The sequence below is a fragment of the Carassius gibelio genome, chromosome A16, assembly GCF_023724105.1.
Source record: "Carassius gibelio isolate Cgi1373 ecotype wild population from Czech Republic chromosome A16, carGib1.2-hapl.c, whole genome shotgun sequence".
Taxonomy (NCBI): Eukaryota; Metazoa; Chordata; class Actinopteri; order Cypriniformes; family Cyprinidae; genus Carassius; species Carassius gibelio.
In genome coordinates, this window is record NC_068386.1 from 24600401 (window position 1) to 24622526 (window position 22126).

Below are 22126 nucleotides of genomic sequence, written 5' to 3' on the forward strand. Positions count from 1 at the left end.
ATATAGACAGCACATTCTTTTCTACTTAGAGCATCAAAATAGTTCTCAACAAGATACTGGGTCACATTTTATGATAAAATATTCAATACAATATATTTACAGTATTATTTACATAGATGCTAGTTCATTGCAATCACATTCTATTAATATTTGTAGTCACACTGTTAACTTTACTCCTTACCATATCCCAACCCTTACCCCAAAACTGAACCCCTTTAAGAACAACATGTAATTACATAGTTTTGTAGGTTAGTACATTGTAGTTAAAACCACTTCATATAACGTGTGACCAGATACTGGAATAAAAAGTTAGAGATTGTAGTGCAAACAAAAATATTTATCATGAAATTTATCCAAAACTAGATTATCTGAACTATGATCCCTACCTCCTGAGCTATGAAAGAGTAACTTCTGAACAATGAAAAATTCCTCTCACAAGATAAAAGATCCAGAGACTCAGACAAACAGTCTGTGATGTCTGGTTTACGAACAAGTCATCCTTTTAAAACCATTCTTTTTATTGAACTGAATGAACCTGTTCACCAAATTATACTGAACCATCTGAAACACTTATCAAATAAAGTTACTCAATCAAAACCCACTTTCGGACATCCATCAGTCACTGCTGTAAACAATTCAGGCCCAGACAGAACTTATGTAATTTTCCCAGGTTTAGAAGGGCATGAGGTAAGTTAAGATAGAATTCAAATTTTGAGTTAACTGTCCCTTTAAGATTGTTTTTTTTTTTCTCATCCTCCTCCTCATCCTTTAAAAGGTTCTGTTACACAAAATAGCTGAAAGGGGGGAATGGATGAGAGCTGTCTGTAGTGTAATTCAGGGCTCAGGAGTCTCCTGTGTGAAACTAAATGTAGCTGTTTAGGACAGCACCTGTCTGAGTATCAGCTCACTTTCTTTACTTCTGCCCTGTTTAAACATATTCGCGCCAGCCTCATGTTCAATAGCATTCCCCTATCACTCACACCTGTGCCCGGGAGGAACTCTTTCCCTGTCAGTCACCACAGGGGGAGTTCAGGAGTTCAACGTCTCAAACCACCCAGCGAGACATACAGGTATCGTTCATCATTACGAGAAGAGATAGTGTTAGCTCCAGCAGTCGGTGAAGGCAGCTAGCAGGCACTACACCCTCAGCAAACCACCCAGGATGCACCACTAACGTCTGTCAGTGCCGGACTCAGCCAGGCTCACTGCGTGAGTTATGAGAATGGGGCTAAAGCGGAGAATATGTGCTAATGTGGAAGTATTTAACAACATTTACTACCAAACAAAACACTGAAAAAATCAATGTAAGAGGGACAAGGCAACAGGAATTAAACAGAGGAGTGAATACTGAAACAAATTACAAAATAAGAGTCCATGACTGACACAAATACTGGGGGAACACAGACAGTGTATCATGACAGAGCCCTCCTCTAAGGAGCAGATTCTAGGTGCTCCAAATAAGTCCAGGAAGGAGGTGGAGTGAAGACAGATTAGACAGTTCAGAGAGTTTAGAAATGGTCACCTTGGCTTTGACAGGACAGGCAGAGAGTTCAGAGACAGCCTCTTTGGCCAAGACAGGGAAAGCAGAGAGTTCAGGGATGGCCTCATTGGCTGTGACAGGGCAGGCAGAGTTCAGGCATAACTTTCACGGTCATGTCAAGGCAGACTGAAAGTTCACAGGTGACTACTGTGGTCGAGACAGAACTCATGGGCTGGCGCCAACACAGGACTGAGCTCTGGGGTTTGAGTGAGCTCTGAAACAGATTCATAATGGGACCAGGCTCTTGAACGGTGGCCATGATGGGATGAGAATCTGGAATGACAGCCATGACAGTAAGAAGCTCAGGAATGGCGGCCATGATGGGATCAGGCTCTGGAATGGCAGCCATGACAGGATGAAGCTCAGGAATGGTGGGAGAATCTGGAATGGTTCATCCTCCACAACACCCAGAGTAAAAGCAGACCTGCTGCAATGCCAGGTTGTCCCAACTAGTGTCCCATTGTGACATGATCGAGCTGAGCGGCTCAGATAGCCAGAGGGAAAATTGCAGAGGGTCAAGGCAACATGAACTAAACGGGAATGAATTCAGAAACAAAGGGGAACAGAAAAACTACAAAATAAAGAGTCCATGAATTAAGTCCTACTTAAGTGGATCAAAGCTGCATTCTTAAGGGATTATTTCACTTCCAGAATTAAAATTTACAAGGATTTTGAGGAAGACATTTCAGGATTTATCTCTAGATAATGCACTTCAATAGGGACCAGTGGGCTGAAGATCCAAATTGCAGTTTCAGTGCAGCTTCAAAGGGCTCTACATGATCCCAAAAAAGCAAAACGATCTGTCATTTTCTTAAAAAAATTAAAATAGTATATCCCTTTCAACCACAAATGCACGTCTTGCACTAACTCTGCAATCCTCGCCAGTGGTTAGCTCTTCGCCTGTGTGCTCCAGTTCAAAAAGGTAGGGTAGGGTAAAAAACTCCATCTCATTTTCTCCTCCAACTTCAAAATCGTCTAACATAGTTTTTTCACCTTTTTTTGTAAAAGATGTTTGACTTGCATTGCATGTTAGCATTGTAAACACTGGATCGGTACTTCCGACATGACTACATAATGCGTAAAGTTGAGCAAGTGCAAGATGAGCATTTGTGGTTAAAAAGTATATACATAAAAAAAAAAATGTAAAGTTAAAATTACTGATCTTTGCGCTTGATGTGACCCTTATTTCTCAACTGGGATCATTTAGAGCCCTTTGAAGCTGCATTGAAACTGTAATTTGGACCTTCAGCCCCTTGATCCCCATTGAAGTCCCCATTGTTTTCCTCAAAAACCTTAATTTCTTTGCGACTGAAGACAGATAGATATGAACGTCTTGGATGACATAAGGGTGAGTAAATTATCAGGAATTTTTTATATTCTGGAAGGGAACTTAACCTTTTTTTTGAAAGACATTTGAAATAACTTTAAACTAATACATTTTCATTTAATTTTAAATATCATGCAATTAAGTGTCCAAAAGAATTATATTCAGATCGCTCTTAGGTATATTATTGAGTACTCTTAAGTAAGTACACTTTTTAAAATTGTACTTCTTTTTTACAAGGGTCTTAGCAAACACTACCAATAAGCAAACTCCATGGACAAAAGTTTGATACTGCATAAAAAGACTTGACTGAAAAGGTCTGACCTCAAATATAAGTTTACTGGCTGACTTGATAAACTTGATGTCCTTGTCCGTGTGTGTGCTGAGTTACTCTGAGCTTGTGCAGTGGTGTGTTTGATCTTGCTCTAGTAGGGCATTAGTGTGGTATCAGAGCACACTGTGGCATTGAGATGCCCGCTATAGTGTATCCACACTGGCAGAGAGAAAGGCAGCACATTGTTTAGTATATAAGGGTGGGCTGCTTCAGGGAGTGCTCGCCACACACACACAAACAAACACACATGCATGTTGGCAGGTTTAACCTCGATTAAACCCGTCAGTCTGATGGACAGGGACAGTTGGACTTCCTGGCTGCAAATCGAGAAACACTTTATTCAATTAAAGCACATTTCACATGGAAGCTTTAGCATTCAGTTCTGTTTAATGCGCTTGACCTTACCAAAGAAATTGTGGGCTAGAGTGTGTCGAGAATGTGCATGCATGTAGTTTCAGTGTTTCTAAACCTCCATGAATATATTGGTGTATTTGGTTTACATGATTATGTATTTGTTTTTGTCTGAGTAAGCTTGCAGGAGCTTGTAATGTGATCCGACAGGGACAGATTGTCGGCCAGTCTCTCTTAAAAGTCACTCAGCTGATTCCCATATATGCCACAGCCCAAGTCGTTGAGCGCAAGCAAAGCTGTAGTGTATGGGATGCAGATAAACTTCGGTAAACAGCAGATTCGTGGCAGCTACAATTGGATCTGTGTATTTGTGCGGAGTGGATTCAAGGAGATCAAAGAAGCCTTTTTTCTTCCTTTGTGTCTTCCACAAAATGGCAAAAATGCAAAAAATCCTTTGTCTGTTTTTGTAGCCGGTAATTCATGCACACAAAAGCTGTTATCATCTTCTCTGAGGACATATTTAATTGCATGGAAGCAGGCTTAAATGCACTTGGTCACCCCAGGAGTTGATGACTTGCAGAGACAATATGTGAGAGTGGGTGTCCTGAAACTGCAGTCACAATCTTTTGCAAGAACAAAAGCACACACATCGAGAAAATCTGGAGGTCTTGGAGGAGGTGCTGAAGCCCTTGAGACACAGCAGAGGTGCAGCAGATCCCTGGAGGCCTACTGAACTTGGGAATTATTAGAGTTGCCCACGACTTCTTAGGGACATGAGAAAAATGATGTTGGCTATGCAATTGCTCAAAGCCAACACTGACAGTTGGATTACACCCAGCAATGAGAACCATTATGTGCCATTAATCTTGCAGGCTGGTGTTAGTCATTGCGCACTATTAATCTCAGCGAGCTGGGTGCGACCCATTATACGCCATTAATCTTTGGAAGCGGGGAAGCTGAGCTGGTTCTTTAGGTCAAACCCGGCTCCCTACTGGCACCTGAGTGCAGAGCATTCATCACCACCCAAAGATGGAGTGCCGTTTAATTGCTTCCTTACACAGACATGGTTGAACAAGGTTAAAGGAGCGATGGTTATTGTTACCTCTCAGGCTCGCTCTGACCTCACTGCCCTCCACCAATATCTCACCAACACGAACTGACAGATGTGCTCAAATGCTTTCTCTTGTTTGGAGATGTGTCTAACTAACGTCTTTAACGTCTTTCTATTTACCAAAGATTACTGAAAAATATGCTTCAGATTTCAGCAGCACAGCTGTTTTTCAACATTGATAATAATCAGAAATGTTTCTTGAACAGTAAATCATCATATTAGAGTGATTTCTGAAGGATCATGTGACACTGAAGACTGGAGGAATGATGCTGAAAATTCATCACAACACTTTGCATCACAACAATAAATTATATTTCTAAATACATTAAAATAGAAAACTGTAAATTTAAATTGCAATAATATTTCACACTTTTTTATTAGATATTTGCATTTTTTATCATTATATATGTGATTAAATGAAAATGTATTGTAGCTTAAATTCATATTAAGAGTGCTTTTTGTCCTATTTAAGTAGAACTTAAGTACATCTTTATATATCATTTCATAATGTGTCTTTGAAATGTGGTTAAAGTGTTACTCAAGAGCATTTATGGTAAACTAAAATATTCTTTAATGCCATTTCTTATGAAACTTGTATGTTGCAATTTAGTAAATTTAATATATATTAACTCTTAATACGATATTAACACACTACATTCAAATTATAATTAAATAATTTACGTGCTTCCGTACGACATGACAAAAGATGATTAAAACAATGATTTAAAATGTACTTTAAGCTAAATCGTTTAATTTGACATTAATGTGCACTTTTTTAAATGCATACTAAAATGTGTTCAGAAAGACATTTATGAAAGTATGTCTAAGTTCACTTGAGTGCCTTTTTATTTAATTAATATTTTATTCACAGTTTGAACTGAACTGAAGCTTTCTCACACACAGAGCTTCATTCTTGTGAGGTGAGGAAACCCAGCGGTCACTCATGTGCTGAATAAGATTATCCAGCACAGCCATGAGGAATGTCTCACCTGCTACAGTCCAAATAAACCTGCTCGTCACATATATACTGTAGGTGAGACCTAAACTAGCAGCACACAGGAATCTCAGGAGTTAGACTTTTCATAAATTGATGATGATGATTTATTGCATGTGAGGAGTCTGAATATACCTTTAGAGAGCGGTATCTGTTAGCATTCCCTTTCATCTCAGTGGCAGTTCGGCTACATCTGGAAGTCGATTTAAGATCTGGCTGCAATCTTCATGGGCAATCCTGTTCAGAAGCCTTTTGTTTTTGAACCAATCACCTGAGCTGTAAATTCCATGTGGCTGATTACTCTATATGAACAGTATAAAACCACATAATGTCTTTATATAGAAAACCTAATAACATTTACATGTTGTTGCTCATGTTTGAGTTCACAAATGTGACAACATATCATGAGTTATCTTGTGCAGTTGTATAGTTAATGTGGTTTTATTAACAAAGTTCGGGAGAAGCACGATCAGATAATCATCCAATTTGGCACAGGTGCATCTCGTTTAGCTAATCATCTTAAATAGCACGCAAGCGTATATATATATATATATATATATATATATATATCCAGTCTTCCTACCTACTGTCCCACGACAGTTTTTCGGCAACCCTCCTCCACCCCAACTCCTCACTTCTAATCTATTTATCCCAAATTAGGGATAGGGGGAGTTATTTAGGTTCGGGCTATGCTCCGGGCCCGGACCCCTCCCCCAGGACAGCACGCCAAAATATGCCTACTATTTGCCTTCAGATTAGATGTAAGGGTGAACTCGTGAAACCAGGAAATGGGAGTATTGCTAACTCAAAATGACCGATTGAGCAAGTTCAACAAACTTATTCTATCATCATTTACTTACTTGGGTGAGTAAATGATGACAGAAATACAAATGTATTTTTTTTTTTTTTTGTGAACTATACCTTTAAATGTCACAAAATTAGATTATAAAAAAAAAAATTGCAGGCAGAAGTATAATATATATATGTGTGTGTGTGTGTAGTAGCAAGTACAAATATTCCAAGCATAATATTTATAATACATTAGTGTTGTAGTGTTTTTTTTTTTTTTTATATCACAACTTCACATTTAAAAAAAAGTAGCCCATTCTCATCCTTGTGAAACAGAAGTGCATTTAATTTTATTGAATAATGTGCACTTTTGCACTAAAAGCTTCTCTTCTCTGCAGCTCCAAAGGGAAGCCGGGTTACTTCCAGGGGCTGCTGGGTTTTAATTGTTATTTTATACTGTGGTGGGTCATATTTTCTATGTAAAGCTGGAATCCTCCACAGGGATCCTAAACTTCCCTTCACTCAGCAGCAGGCAAGCTTTCTTGAGAGAATGAAAACGAATTCCCAGGCTGAAACGCATGTAATGTTCCTGATGTAGAGGAACACTCGCTGTGTGTAACACTCACAATGATAAGAAAGAAGTATTCTGAATTTTACTTTTTGCACAGGGGGTTCATATAGCCCCTCAAGTGTCCAATTTCTGCATTTAGTGTTGCCTTAAATAGATTAAAAAGGTTAATTCTTTCATTTACTCACCTTCATTGCATTCCAAACCCTGAATGACAAACCTACTGATGGTTCGAAGCAAAACAATCCCTTCTCACTCCTAAATCGATAAATGCAGCATGTCCAAGACTTTTGAAGACACCAAAAGCACCCTTCTGCATAGTGATGTTGCCAACGCTTTCAATTAGAAATATTTACTAATGCAAACAACATGGGAAATTTATCATCATGAATGTATATGCTGGTATAGTTTTGTCAACATGGCATGATTATTACTGTCTAATGCCTTGGGAGTGAGATCGGGTTAGCTTTTTCTTTTTTTAATCCCAGTGCTCAGTTCATGTTGAAAAGACATCAAATTACCCTGTTGTCTGAGGCTCTGGATTACGTGTAATAATGTTGTGAATAATGTTCAGTTTATTGCACTGACTGGTTGTTTCACTTCATAAGACACCAATAGATCGTCAGGAGCCACGGGTATTAATTGTGTTAATGCATACCGGTTTGGAACAATATGTTTTTAATGAGCATTCAGAACCATCTAAAGCATCTTCTAAAAAAACAGTTCCAGATGAAGCATTGGCTTTTTCCAGAGGGCATGAGTGATACCAGCACAGACAACCAGCATCTCCTCACTTAGCCTCGAGTATGTGCTATAGAGGCATCCCTCGCTGGGAGACTTCCTTCTTCAACTGTGTTTGTCCTCTTTCCTGCTACGTTTCAGGCTGTATAGATATTTGTGTGTGTGGGTTACAGGGGTCTGTCGTTCAATGGGGGCCCCGTCGCCAGGCAGACCGGTGCTGCACAGGGATTGAATGTCCGGGCTCCACAGATCCCGCTATCATGACATCTCCAAGACTCCTGTCAAACACACAAGGGAAGGGTGGCTAGAGGAACACTTTGTACTGGGATTCGGTGCAAAACTTCAGTCATTCTGTCTTCGTGCTGCATTCAGTGCAACACAAAGTTACTAATCTGCAGCTCAAAAGAGCGAGCTTTCCTGTCTAATTACAGATGCAATACAAGCCTCTTTCTGCAGGACAATTACTGCTGACACACAAGAGACAGAACAGGAGCACTGGAGACAGATGTCAAAGAAATTCTTTGCATTTCCAAATGCATTTTTTTTTTTTTTGCATGAAACGACACACAAACAGCCTTTGACAAGTAGTCTCCAAATTCCTCTGTGTGCTAATGGGGTCCCTGCATGGTTTCATGCTGACATCACTGCTGAAAATGCTTCTCGCTAATTTCATATTGTTGTGAGCAGCCATCTGCGGCTGAATCACCGACTCCCCAAATCATTCTGATCCCAAGGGACAGGAGACCTTTTCACCTCAAACCTCTCCTGCTGGATTACAAGTGTGCTGTGTGTGTTTGTGTGTGTGTGTGTGCGCACATGAACACTTGACGGAATGAAAGCAGAGAGCAAGTAGTCGGTGAGAGAGAAACTGAGAGAAATGATATGAAGAGATAAAAGAGACATGGTTTTTTTTTTTTTTTTTTTGAAGAATGTGAGGACAAAGTGAAATAAAGAAACGGCTTCTTTTCAATTGCACTTTGACCTTGATTTTCCAATATAATGAAAGCCTGGAACATTCTCTGTGGATGCAAACGTTTCTAGCTATGCAAGCTCAGTTCTGTACATTGTCCAATTCATAATGTGATGCAAGCATCCCATTCTTGGGAATTCGCATATTAGAAACTTGTGAAAAAGAAGTCCATTTTAGCATACTTTTAAAAGGAGTACAGTACTCAATTGTGGAAATAATATACTTTAAAATAATATAATATATTGGTTAGGGTTAGGGTTAGGTCATATATGATCCTATGATGAATAAACTAATTCAGCGCTCCAGTTCCACTAACAGTCATTGAACTGAGGACCAGTGAGCTACTTTTTTGATGGTTTATGATGGTTTATGTAAAAAGGTGAGTTGATTAAGACTAGTAAAACATTCTCATTTCTCACCATTATTGGGTGCTTTAATAATATACTTGTGTATATATGATGTGATTGTATATTACAAAATTACATTACATTACATTTGAAGCAGCTAATTGAAACGAACTGTTTGAAAGAACCAGTTCATGGAAAATAATCAAATTACCCTGTGGTCTGAGGTTCTAGATTACGGGGAATAATGTTGTGAATAATGTTCAGTTTCTTACACAGACTGATCGTTTCACTTCAAAAGACACCAATAGATCATCAGGAGTCACAGGAATTTATTTTGTTTCTTGATATGCTTTTTTCATTCTCAAAAAAAAGAGAATATGCATTTCATGAATCACAGAGAAGCACGGTTTCAACTAAAAACCTATTTACTGTTCTACTAAAGAAAATCGGGACCTTGGATGGCCAGAGGGTGAGTAAAATAACAGCAAATTTTCATTTCTGGGTAAACCATCCCTTTAAGTGCTGGCATGGAAGAAAAACAGTTTGAAGAGAATCCTGTTTTGGCCTTAAGCAAACTTAGCCTAGTGAAATTAAGTTTGCTTCAAACGAATGGAAAATCTTGGTTTATGCTTCTTTATGCCAGTTTATCTTGAAACATCCAACTAACTAAGTACATTTGAAGAAAGGGACCTTGGACTGAAGATGCATGAGAGAGTCCAAAACAAACACGGAGCCACAGCTAGTTCTGCTGGGACGAGTAAAAGTCAGCTTATTAGCAAAGAAGATTCACACCATCAGGAATCCAAGTGTCCTAGATTTTAGGAAGTAAGTTCATTGTAGTGTTTTCAGAACCAAAAACATCCTCTCTAATTTAGAAAGGGAATTTAAAAAAACCCCAGCTATTTCCAACTGATTGTTTTATGAATTTATTGCAATGTGATGCCGCTTTTCAAAGAGGCTGTTATTAAAGCATCTAAGATGAATGATTTTCTGAGGCAAAAAGTCTACTCGGGTTATAAAAGTCAATTTACTGTGCAATTTACACAACTTGGGGTCAAGAGGTGTCTCTTTACAAAAATACAACATTTTCTCCATGAACAATTGACTCTTGTACAATGAAATACAGTTTTCAAACAATTTTTTGTCCTTTTTCAGAGCCATTTTAACCCTCTCAGGCTCAAATTAAGTTTTAGTAACAAGTTTTTAGTACTCCAGATACATAAAATATTAACTGTTGCAAATCAGCAACGCCTGCCTTGAGAGAGTTTTAATAACAAAAGACTGTGGTGAAGTACCAAGATGGCATACAACTAAAAAACTTGACGCCAGTCTCAAGAACTTGGTAAAAACCTGCATTTCTCACGTAGCCTATATGCGTGACATCATGCATTTGCAGAGCATTTATCTCTAGAATGTTGAGTCTTAATCAATCCCAACCTAATTCCAGATTGACAGTCTCCAGAGCTTTCTGCTGCTCGAGTCTCACTCCTACATGAGGAACCTCAGACTGGGCTAATGAGCCTGGCGCGACTCCAGAGCTCCAGGGCTAATGGGAGGATATACAGTAACAGAGCATCGTCAGAATAAACTCAAGGGTTTGTACTGTAGTTCATGGTGGCTTGCTCACGCTCATTGCATATGTGAGTTAAATAAACAAATAGAGTAAATGGAGATTAAATGTTTAGGTTTTCATCATAAGGCAGTGTAATATAGTCTGTTTATGTTATAGAGCAGCCTTTTCCTTTTTCAGATTTGGAATCGTCTGGATTTGGGACAATTCACTAAAATACTTCCTTTATTCAACCACGCATGTTTAAAACTCACTTTACTTTATATATATATATATATATATATATATATATATATATATATATATATATAAAAGACAAGTCTTATTTATTTCAGGGTATAATCTTAGATGGGTGGATTGTTTGGGAAAATATCATATCCATAGAATATTATGAAGATGATTTTAAAATAATTCTCTAAAATCATTACTTCAGAAAGCATTCTCCTATGCTGCATTGATGATCAAGAAACATTTATTATTATTTTTAATGTTGAAAACAGTTGTTAAGCTTCATATTTTTATGGGGGAAAAAAAACAAAAAAACACTGCCATTCAAAAGTTTGGGGTGAGTACTATTTAATATTATTATTATTAACAATACTTTTATTCAACAAGGATGCATTAAATTGGCAGTAAAGACATTTATAATGTTTATAATGATATAATTAATAATAATAATAATAATAATAATAATATATATATATATATATATATATATATATATATATATATATATATATATATATATATATATATAATTATGCAATATATGCAAAATAGCAAAGTAAAGCACAAGCTCACAATCTCTTGTCACTTAAATAATTTATTTACCACTAGAGCACCACAACAGTAATGTGTTACAATACATCATAGTGGGTCAACAATATCAACATCATCATCATCATAGACAATAATAACAATAAACAGCTCTAGTGTGACAATGCTGGTGTATCCTTCCACTTCCTGTATCTGCAGGAAGTCCACTGGCATTCAAATAGAATAAGTGTCACCTAAAAATCTTCGGCATGAAAGGATGTTGCTCTTTTCATCTGATCTGCTACCAGTTTCTCTCTAACACTGGTTAAGATAAGGACTAGTCAAAAAGGGGAACCTCCACCTGGAAGCCACTCACATCATCTGTGTGAAGCTAGAACTACAAATTAAAACCAACAAACAAAAGTTACAAATAAAAAAAAAAATGTAGAAATAAAATAGTCAGTGCAATTCTTCGTAACAAAGGATCACTTTCTCTGAGAGAAAACAAAATCACAAATTCAGGAAGACACTTTGAGATGTGTTGAACCATTTCTCCATGATAAGCGTTATGGATGTCAGCGTCTGCGGCAGTGCATTCGTCAAGCAGGTCTCTGCACAACACGTTCAAAAGAATGAACTGGGGTTACGTCTCTCACTTAAACGTCCATCATACGTCTGTTCACATTCTTCAAATCCTTTCATCAAAATCTCTGACTTTACTAAAGCAACATACTCTTCTCATATCACATGCACCCAAATAATCTGCTTATAATTGGATTGGTGCCTCAATCAGACTGAAAAGCCTTCATGCAGATGATTAGACTGAGCTCAATCTGAATGAGATTTCAATCATATTGCTTTACATGCTTAATTGTTTTCTTGTAAATTGGATTATTTCTGGTCTACACACCTTATACCTTAATAAACAGGAAAAAATAAGCATGTAAAATCTGACTATTTTCTCAATCAGATTCAAAAATATGCAAAAATAGTAGCTAATCATATGCATCGGGGATAGGCCTTATATCATACAAATGTGTGTTATGTTAATTGATATGTTCTGTCTCATGATCTGGAGTGGTGGAGACAATATTTATTTATATGTCATGAATGTGGCGACTGGGAGCTGCATGTGCGCTAAAGTTTTCTTTGGATTATTGTTATGCACATATGCAAACCAGAATCAACATTTAGGGCTCATGTAAACAGAACTCGATTCAGACTGGATTCATTTTAGTTTAGTGCATGTAAACATACCTATTGCATATGACCTGCCATCGCCTCAGTCTATATTCTAGTCTGATGACATCACTTCCTTTCAACACTGGTGACATCACAGCTTCACCTGCTCTAATAAGGGACCTTGAGTTGAATTCACTTATACATGCTGTATTTCAGCACAAGTACTATCATGTTATTTACTAATCACTCATATTCCAGTTCAGCCAGGCACGACATGCTCTGGTATAGCTCTGAGAAGTGAGTACTTAAAAGTCACAGTCATTCTTTTCAGAAACGCCTGCTTTTTATGCAAATTTGTGGCTGCTGTCAGCTGATTTATTTTGTGGACTGTTCTCAAACCATGCAAACTGTGTGAACACTATTTTAAGGTGATGTAGTTGCATGTATATAACCCTACAATAAGTACATGTACTTAAATAATATTACTTAGAACAAACTTGTATAATTACACTGTAACAACATCACCTTAAAATAAAAAGTCTTCTGCCCATCCTAAAGAAACTAGTAGGCACCATTTCACCATTTTGTTTTGCTAGTAATTGTGTTTACAAATGATTTGTGTCAAGAATGAAGTAAGAGCTAGCTAGACATACATTTTTTAACTTCAGAATAAGGCATTTATCACACTTCCACATATACGTACATAATCATAAACACTTCTTCTTGTTTTGCCAGCTCAGTTTCACATGCTGTTAAGTTCTGAAACACAACTAACATCACAAGTACATGTTGCTTTTTCAGATCGCACACTAGCTCAAACGTCTTCTATGGTCACTTTTCTCTTTCAGATCAATTCCTGTCATAGCAGAGCGACTGTTTGAAGAGAATCTTGATGAACAATGTCTCCATGTTTATATCCAGCATAATTAAACATTTGGCTTAATGGCACAGACATTTGATGGAAACTATATATTTTTTCATCTACAAAGATACAAGAATGCAATGGTTTTGCCTTTTTCAGCATTCGTCTCCACAGTGTGTAGAGAATGTTTCTGTTTGCAATGTAACAAAACGTCTTTGGCTGCTTGGAACATCGTGACTTGTTGGTCTTGCCTTTTTGTTTACACCATGTAAGGTGGCTAAACTATGTATTTCTGAGCTTTGCATTAACCTTTTTGTAATATTTCATCTTTCTGTTGTGTTTTTCTGTTGCAAATGTTTTATTTGCACCAAACTCGAAGTTCATTTGCGACAACTGTACAGTTTGTGGCAACGGTTTGCCAGAAGTTTCCAGCTCTTCACCAGTACTGGTGAACAATATAATGGGTTTTATATATTACCAAACAAACAATATCCATATTATTGAGGGAAACAAAATCAACAACAAAAAAGACAAAAAAACAAAACAAAACAAAAAACAGAAGTGTTTGTTTGATATAAATTGAACAAGGGATTTTCTCTTCCGCTTGCTTCACATATAAACACCTATCACGTACTTCCAGTGTTTGCCAAACTCACATCCATAGAGTGAGGAGCGGGTGATGTGACACATGTCGACAGGGCCGTTTCCAGCACACATTCACACATTCAGATGTGTGTTTTTACCTGTCATCTTGGTTTTTGAGAGTTTGTAGGAATTGCTCTGTGCAGCATGTGTGTGATTGGGTTTTAAATTACTGTATGTTTGTTTGTTTGAATGCGTGTTCTCGGAAACGGAGTTGATCGTTCCTAGCTGCACTTGCAGGACTTGACAATCATGTTGGAGAGCTGCTCGATTTTAGGGGTTTTTCCAATGTAGTAAAGGATTGTGAGGGGTTCCAGATCCTGAGACACACAGCAAGGAGATGCGGACGCTTCTGGATTAATAGTGTTATAGAGGCCGAGGATCTGAAACAGGACATGAAATGCACTTATTGATACTATTTAAAATTCATTGTTTGACAAATAGAAACTTTTAAGAAACTGAAACTGTCTTACGTTGCTGTGCTGGGTGTCTGCGCTCCACAGATACGGACAGGCTCCCGCACAGAAGTTGGCATTATAGCCTTTGGGTTCGTGGATCCACTTCCAGCCCAGATCCTTCTTGAAGTCGATGTAGAGAGAGCGTAAACAGCAGTTGTCCTGCACATTCCTGTGGTATGATGGGAGACAAAAGCAGCTGATGTTTAACCCGATGTATTGAGGGCCTGAAAAGTTTGAAATGCAACCTTTCTTCGTGGCACATTTTTGGTGCTCTTTCAAACTACAGTATATGCACATAAACCTTCCAACTCTTACTATTGGCAATTTAAGTTCAAATATATATATATATATATATTTAAGAGTAAATTGAGAAATAAATAACTGCAGGAGCCTTCTCTAGCTCTATGAATACTGTATAATCCCATGAACACACTGATAACATACGATTTAACATCACTGAACCAGTTTACAGTATAAACATTTGTTTTTTTACAAACAAACCGATTTTTGTGGAATAAATCAAGTAGAGATAGCTCTTTAAGGTAACAATTGCAAGTTACCAATTTTTGCAGAGGTAACTTTCAGTTCTAATTCATTCATCTAAGCATTTATGAACATTTAACATATTGCACTACACAGAGTTTTGACCAGTCAAATGTTCCCAAGAATCAAAATGTCCCTGCCTCTTATATAATACATCTTTCATCTGATTAGAATGTAGCAAATCATTGTTCACAGCTGCGATGTGGTTAATGTCTAATGGCTATTGACCAAAAAAACAGAAAAGGATGAGTCCTTTGAGACATCCAGCCCAAACCTTCTATTGCAATAGGAAATTTGTCAACACAGGAAAGAAAACAGTTCCATCAAGTGATTTCTTAAAATCCTGGATTCTCGCCAATGCTGTTAATCAGATCAGTCCATTCTACACTGAATCGATTTTCAATGTCGATTTTTGTGTTGGAGAGAAATGTCTGCTAGTTTCTCAGCTTGTTAACACTGGATGTTTACATGGAATCTGATATATCAGGAAATATAAATTTAACAGCACACTGGTATAATGTTAGAGAAAACATGATCGTGACAGCAACTGGCTGCACGAGTGATAATACAGATGACTTTTATTAAAAGATAATCAAGCCATATTTAGCTTTAATCCGACAGTGAAAGGTTTTCCAGTTAACTGATTAAGTCAAGTCTGGATTGATAGGTGGCCCGCCGATTACATAATCCTGGAATTAAGTCTGGCTGTGTTTAACTGATGACAGATGAGTATCTATAGAGACAGCAGAAGCACTGTGCTGTGGTGAACATTCAGCTGCGGTTCAGATGCAGACAGTGGGAAAGGCTCTGTTTGTGAGGAGGTAGTACCTGGAGCAGAAGGCTGCATCCAGAGCACGTTTCTGTCTGTGGCTCTTGTGCTGCGACTCCAGTCGGTATGAAGGAAGCAGCATCAGCAGCAGGTGTGGAGACTGACCGCTCTGACGCCGCTTTTTAAACATCTTCAGATCCCCTATGTGCACAAAGCTGTCATCTATACCTGCGAACCGCACAAAAACCAGACAATGTGTTAGACTGTTTTTATCAACAAAAACATTCCTGTAGCTCAAACAGTACAGCAAGGTCTGTTTTTTGTTTTTATTGTAAATAAACATCATTTGAGGATGTTTTACTTAATTTTGTGCTAAATTCAGTGTTTTACTTTCCATTTCTTTGTAATCATTTGTGAAATTTACTAGCAATTTCTGACCAATTTTACTAGTAAATTTAAAATTATTAACAAATTTACTAGCAATTTCAGTTTCTACACAAATTTTGTTTTTGCAACGTAGGTTCAATTGACCAGGAATGTACAAACTAAATTGTTTACCCGAAAAAATATTTTGTATATTTTGTATATAACAGAAAATAGGATGCAGATTTGCAAAATACATCAAGATAAAACATTAAGGTCTTTCTACGTTGTCTTTAATTATACTGTAATATGTGCTGATGTGTAAAACAAGGTGCATGGCAATGGAGATATATATAAAGCGTTCTTTAAATTATCACGCGAGAAAAAGGGCACATCCAACACAAATCTTCAACCTTAGAACATATCAATAGCAGACAAGGAACTGAACAGACGGGGTTTTTAAACACAAGTAATCAGGGGAATGGAAACAGGTGGGGATTAATCAATTAACAAAACGAGGAATGGAACATGACAAAAATAGGGAAACACAAAGGAACAGAAATTAATGATTTGAATTTAATGAATTGAAGGCAGAGCTGGAGACTGGAAGTCCCAAGGCAGACCAGAGCACCCAGATGGCGTTGACTGAGAGTGAGCTGCAGGACTGACAGGCACCAGCGGAGATGGAGCAGAGGAACTGACTGGTCTAGGAGGAGGCGGGAGAGGGAGGCTGGGAGGGAACACAGGAGGATCAGGGCTGGAGGGAACCAGTGGAGACACAGGAGAATCAGAGCTGGAAGGAACCAGCGGAGACACGGAGATTCAGGGCTGAACGGAACCAGTGGAGACAGGAGATTCAGGGCTGAACGGAACCAGTGGAGACACAGGAGATTCAGGGCTGAAAGGAACCAGTGGAGACACAGGAGATTCAGGGCTGAACAGAACCAGCGGAGACAGGAGATTCAGGGCTGAACGGAACCAGTGGAGACACAGGAGATTCAGGGCTGAAAGGAACCAGTGGAGACACAGGAGATTAAGGGCTGAACGGAACCAGCGGAGACAGGAGATTCAGGGCTGAATGGAACCAGTGGAGACAGGAGATTCAGGGCTGAACGGAACCAGCAGAGACAGGAGATTCAGGGCTGAATGGAACCAGTGGAGACAGGAGATTAAGGGATGAATGGAACCAGCGGAGACAGGAGATTCAGGGCTGAACGGAACCAGCAGAGACAGGAGATTCAGGGCTGAAAGGAACCAGCGGAGACACAGGAGATTCAGGGCTGAAAGGAACCAGTGGAGACACAGGAGATTCAGGGCTGAACGGAACCAGCGGAGACAGGAGATTCAGGGCTGAATGGAACCAGTGGAGACACAGGAGATTCAGGGCTGAACGGAACAAGTGGAGACAGGAGATTCAGGGCTGAATGGAACCAGCAGAGACAGGAGATTCAGGTCCGAACGGAACCAGCAGAGACAGGAGATTCAGGGCTGAACGGAACCAGTGGAGACACAGGAGATTCAGGGCTGAACGGAACCAGTGGAGACACAGGAGATTCAGGGCTGAACGGAACCAGCGGAGACACAGGAGATTCAGGGCTGAAAGGAACCAGCGGAGACACAGGAGATTCAGGGCTGAACGGAACCAGCGGAGACAGGAGATTCAGGGCTGAACGGAACCAGTGGAGACACAGGAGATTCAGGGCTGAACGGAACAAGTGGAGACAGGAGATTCAGGGCTGAATGGAACCAGCAGAGACAGGAGATTCAGGTCCGAACGGAACCAGCAGAGACAGGAGATTCAGGGCTGAACGGAACCAGTGGAGACACAGGAGATTCAGGGCTGAACGGAACCAGTGGAGACACAGGAGATTCAGGGCTGAAAGGAACCAGTGGAGACACAGGAGATTCAGGGCTGAACGGAACCAGTGGAGACACAGGAGATTCAGGGCTGAAAGGAACCAGTGGAGACACAGGAGATTCAGGGCTGAAAGGAACCAGTGGAGACACAGGAGATTCAGGGCTGAAAGGAACCAGTGGAGACACAGGAGATTCAGGGCTGAACGGAACCAGTGGAGTCACAGGAGATTCAGGGCTGAATGGAACCAGTGGAGACACAGGAGATTCAGGGCTGAACGGAACCAGCGGAGACACAGGAGATTCAGGTCCGAACGGAACCAGCGGAGACACAGGAGATTCAGGGCTGAACGGAACCAGCGGAGACACAGGAGATTTAGGGCTGAAAGGAACCAGTGGAGACACAGGAGATTCAGGGCTGAACGGAACAAGTGGAGACACAGGAGAGTGTGGGCAGGGCTTTCCTCCATGCCCTTGATCTCCATCAGTAATCCCACGACGCACAATGTTGCCGGCTCACACACCTGGTCATTCGCCCTCTTGAGTCCTAGCTCCCAATGATTGGCTCATTTATTATGGATGGCTCGGGCTCTGCGGCTGTGGTGTGCTCTGGCTTTAGCTCTGTGCAGTGGGATGATAGCTGGCTGGTCTCTGGTTCAGGAGTGGGGCTCGAGGTATCCTCCTCAGCAGGGCCGACAGTGAATAGTGATCCATTTTTCTCCAGCACCCACTCCACGAAAAACGGCAAAATCCTCCCTAGGACCACTCGCTGGTAGGATGTGCCTTACACTGCTCGCTGTGTGCTTTCTACTATGCTGGCCTGAGAGGGCTAGGAAGTCTGTCAGAAGTCACGCCAGATCGAGAAAGTCCCTGGTATGGTTCTCCAGCGAACGGTCCCGTTGCTCCAGGCATAGGAGTCGGACTGACGGGGATAGCCATTCCGGGAGAGGGAAAAAACAAAACAAAAAAGAAAGAAAATCGCAGCTAAACACACTTTTTTGGTCCGCTATTCTGTAATACATGCTGGTGTGTAAAACAAGGTGCACGACGATGGAGATCGATATATATATATTTATATAAAGAGTTCTTTTAATTATCAAGGGAGAAAAAGGGTACAGCCAACACAAATCTTCAACCTTAGAACATAACATCAATAGCGGACAAAAAGGAACTGAACAGACAGAGTTTTTAAACACAAGGAAAGAAATCAGGGGAACGGAAACAGGTGGGGATTAATCAATTAACAAAACGAGGAACGGAACATGACCAAAATAGGGAAGTTCATGACTATGACATATATGAAGTAAACTAATTTAACCTAACAAACTGTTTTTGTGGAAATACTACTTTCATATAATAACTAATTTAGCTTTTGTTTAAGGTGAATAGTAATAGTATAAAAATAATAAAATAGTATACTGACATACATTAAGTAACATTTTTCTGTCTAAAGAAGTATTTTATGATTTTTGTGTCTTTGGGAAAATATAAAATATATAATATATAAATTATATAATAAGAATAATATTTCGATTAATATTGAATTAAGATTTTTTTTTTTTACCTAGGTTTTTTTGTTACCTAAGATGTTCCTTTCTAAAAAAAAAAAATTCTATGAGTCTTAAATTCAGTGTATGTCACTTTGGATAAAAATGTCTACCAAATGCATACATTTTAATGTGTACTAATGCAATTAACCATGAAAGGATGTGCATTACAGTGATTTTACTGCTTATTGCACTTTTGGTTAAAAGCTAACTGCACTTCGTTGCCTTGTACCTTCCCATGTGCAATGACTAAAAAGTTGAATCTAGTTTAATCTAATCTAAAATACCAGTAGCCAAATAAAAAAATAAATATAAAAATGTAAAAAAAGTTTTTAATGCAGAATGAATAATGTATAAATTATCTATAAACATGATTTCATGAACACAACATATGGAATATTTCAGGAACATTTTAATAAACATGAAGAGGTTCATTAAAATACTTAAACTATTAATTAAACTGTGATTTGACTAACTTTTATCCTTTAGGGTAACATCAATATTCTTAATAAAACACATTCAAAACTTTCTTTATATAATAATACAAATCATAACAATTGTATATATATTATATTAGAGGTGGGCATAGATAACATTTTTTTATCTAGATTAATCTCACTCTGAACTTGAAATTAATTTTGATTAATCTAGATTAAAATGGCTCATTCGAATTCTGAATATGTGTGTTACCCAAATAAAATTGACAAACATCAAGTCTTTGAGAAGGGGTTCATCAAGCTAGATGGTGCATTAGAAAAGGGGCTCATCTCCTGAAACATATATCTGGTGTCTGAATAATTTTTGGTTTAACTGTTAAAACTACAAAGTAATTCAGTCAAGAGCAGTGAGTGATTTTCATTTTCATTTTCTTGGATTAACATTACAGCAGCCAGTCGCTAAATTAGGCGCGGCCACTTTAAGAGACGATGAACGCATCCAGTATAATACACATCCCATTTTTTCCTCAACTGTTTACTTTCACTTAAGAAATAACTGACATTTTTTCCGAGCATAATTTCCAATGTGGATATTTTGACATATTTTGTATGTATTTGACGGCACAAGAGCAAAAATAAGCAAATTCGATGTTCAAGTGTTTTGAGACGCCTTTCTCTGCGTGAGCCCTGAACACCAGAACACTGCGAGTACTGAACTGGGCTCTTTCACATCTTTTTGTTGGTTCAAACTGCGATTTGTATTTGTTCGTTCAGGTGCAGGAGGGACTTCGAGGTGAACTTCCCAGAAGAGAGCTCGGTTCAGTGTCGCTGATATGCGGCCCTCTCTCTCTCTCTCTCGTGCACACCGAACACAGCGCGCGCGTAACCAGCTACTCCGTTCAGCTTTTCCGCGTCTTGTGTTTGGATGCTTTAATGTTTAAATCGACAAGCGGTAAGGCTTAAAAACATGTGAAAAAGATAAGCTTTCGTGACGATGTGCAGCAGTGACCCGTCAACTGTCCTGAGCATCTTTTTAGGCTGACCTCAGTCAGTCGGTTATATAAAATATCAAGGTGAAAGTCATCATACCCAACTTTGAGAATAGATTAACAGCAATATTTTTTTATCGCCCGATAAGAGTCTCACGTTAACGCTGATAACGGCCCACCACTAATATATATATATATATATATATATATATATATATATATATATTTAATGATCATTTAGTTTAATAAGATCATATATCCAAGGACAACAATCAACATGTGTCCATCAAACATAAAAAAAAAAAAAAAAAAAAAAACGTATTTTTTAGTTATTTTTTATTAAATGCAGTATGTGACTAGAAGCTGGAACCTAGACAAAGGGTGGAGACTCTCGAAGAAGTTCAAATATAAGCTAGTTTTCATTTGTTTAACATTTTTAAGTTACTACATAATTCCCAAGCCTCCATTTGTGTTGTTTCATTGTTTTGATGACTTTATTATTATTGTAAAACGTGACAAATAGGCCTCATCTAGAAGGAGTAGGTGTGTCCAGATTTTGGACTGCTAATGTACTTTTAAGTAAACGTTTGTTTTGAATTGATCTGCTCCAATTCAGCCCTTAATCAGACCCAATCCTTTCAGACAACTATATACATAAAACAAGTCTGATGGAATCAATGAAGAATCAAAAACATGGATTTCCATTTTTCTCTTTTCCTCCAACACACACTCACATCCACATCCACACACACACACACACACACACACACATACACACACACACAAACACCCTTCACTCACAAACGAACAGACTCGCACCCCCACCCAAAGCCACCTGCAAAGCGCGCCTCCAGCTCCTCGCTCTTGTTGGGGATGATGTAATTATTTGACGGCACAAATGTGCAGCAGGGACAGTGCAGGCTGATCTTGAATCCATTGTTTCTGTCTGGTGGGAGAGGAAAACAGTGAGAAACACACACATGCACAGCAAGGTCAGATAATCTACTGCAGATTAATGAGCTCATCTCTGGATCTGGCGCCTGATGTAGACCTAGCCCACTCCCATCATCCCTCAGGAGTCACAC

General features: G+C 38.9%; 1 protein-coding gene across 1 annotated transcript in view; it reads right to left on the reverse strand.

Moving 5' to 3' along the window:
- Positions 1-11444: 11444 nt before the first annotated feature.
- LOC128030893 (transforming growth factor beta-2 proprotein-like) overlaps positions 11445-22126 on the reverse strand; it is a 34970-nt gene continuing 24288 nt past the window's right edge. Inside the window, exons 4-7 of the mRNA XM_052618971.1 lie at positions 21877-21987; positions 15911-16079; positions 14555-14708; positions 11445-14464 (exon numbers count right to left, since the gene is read on the reverse strand). Of these exons, the coding sequence (XP_052474931.1) occupies positions 14306-14464; positions 14555-14708; positions 15911-16079; positions 21877-21987 (593 nt within the window). The 3' untranslated portion in view covers positions 11445-14305. The remainder of the gene's footprint in view (positions 14465-14554; positions 14709-15910; positions 16080-21876; positions 21988-22126) is intronic.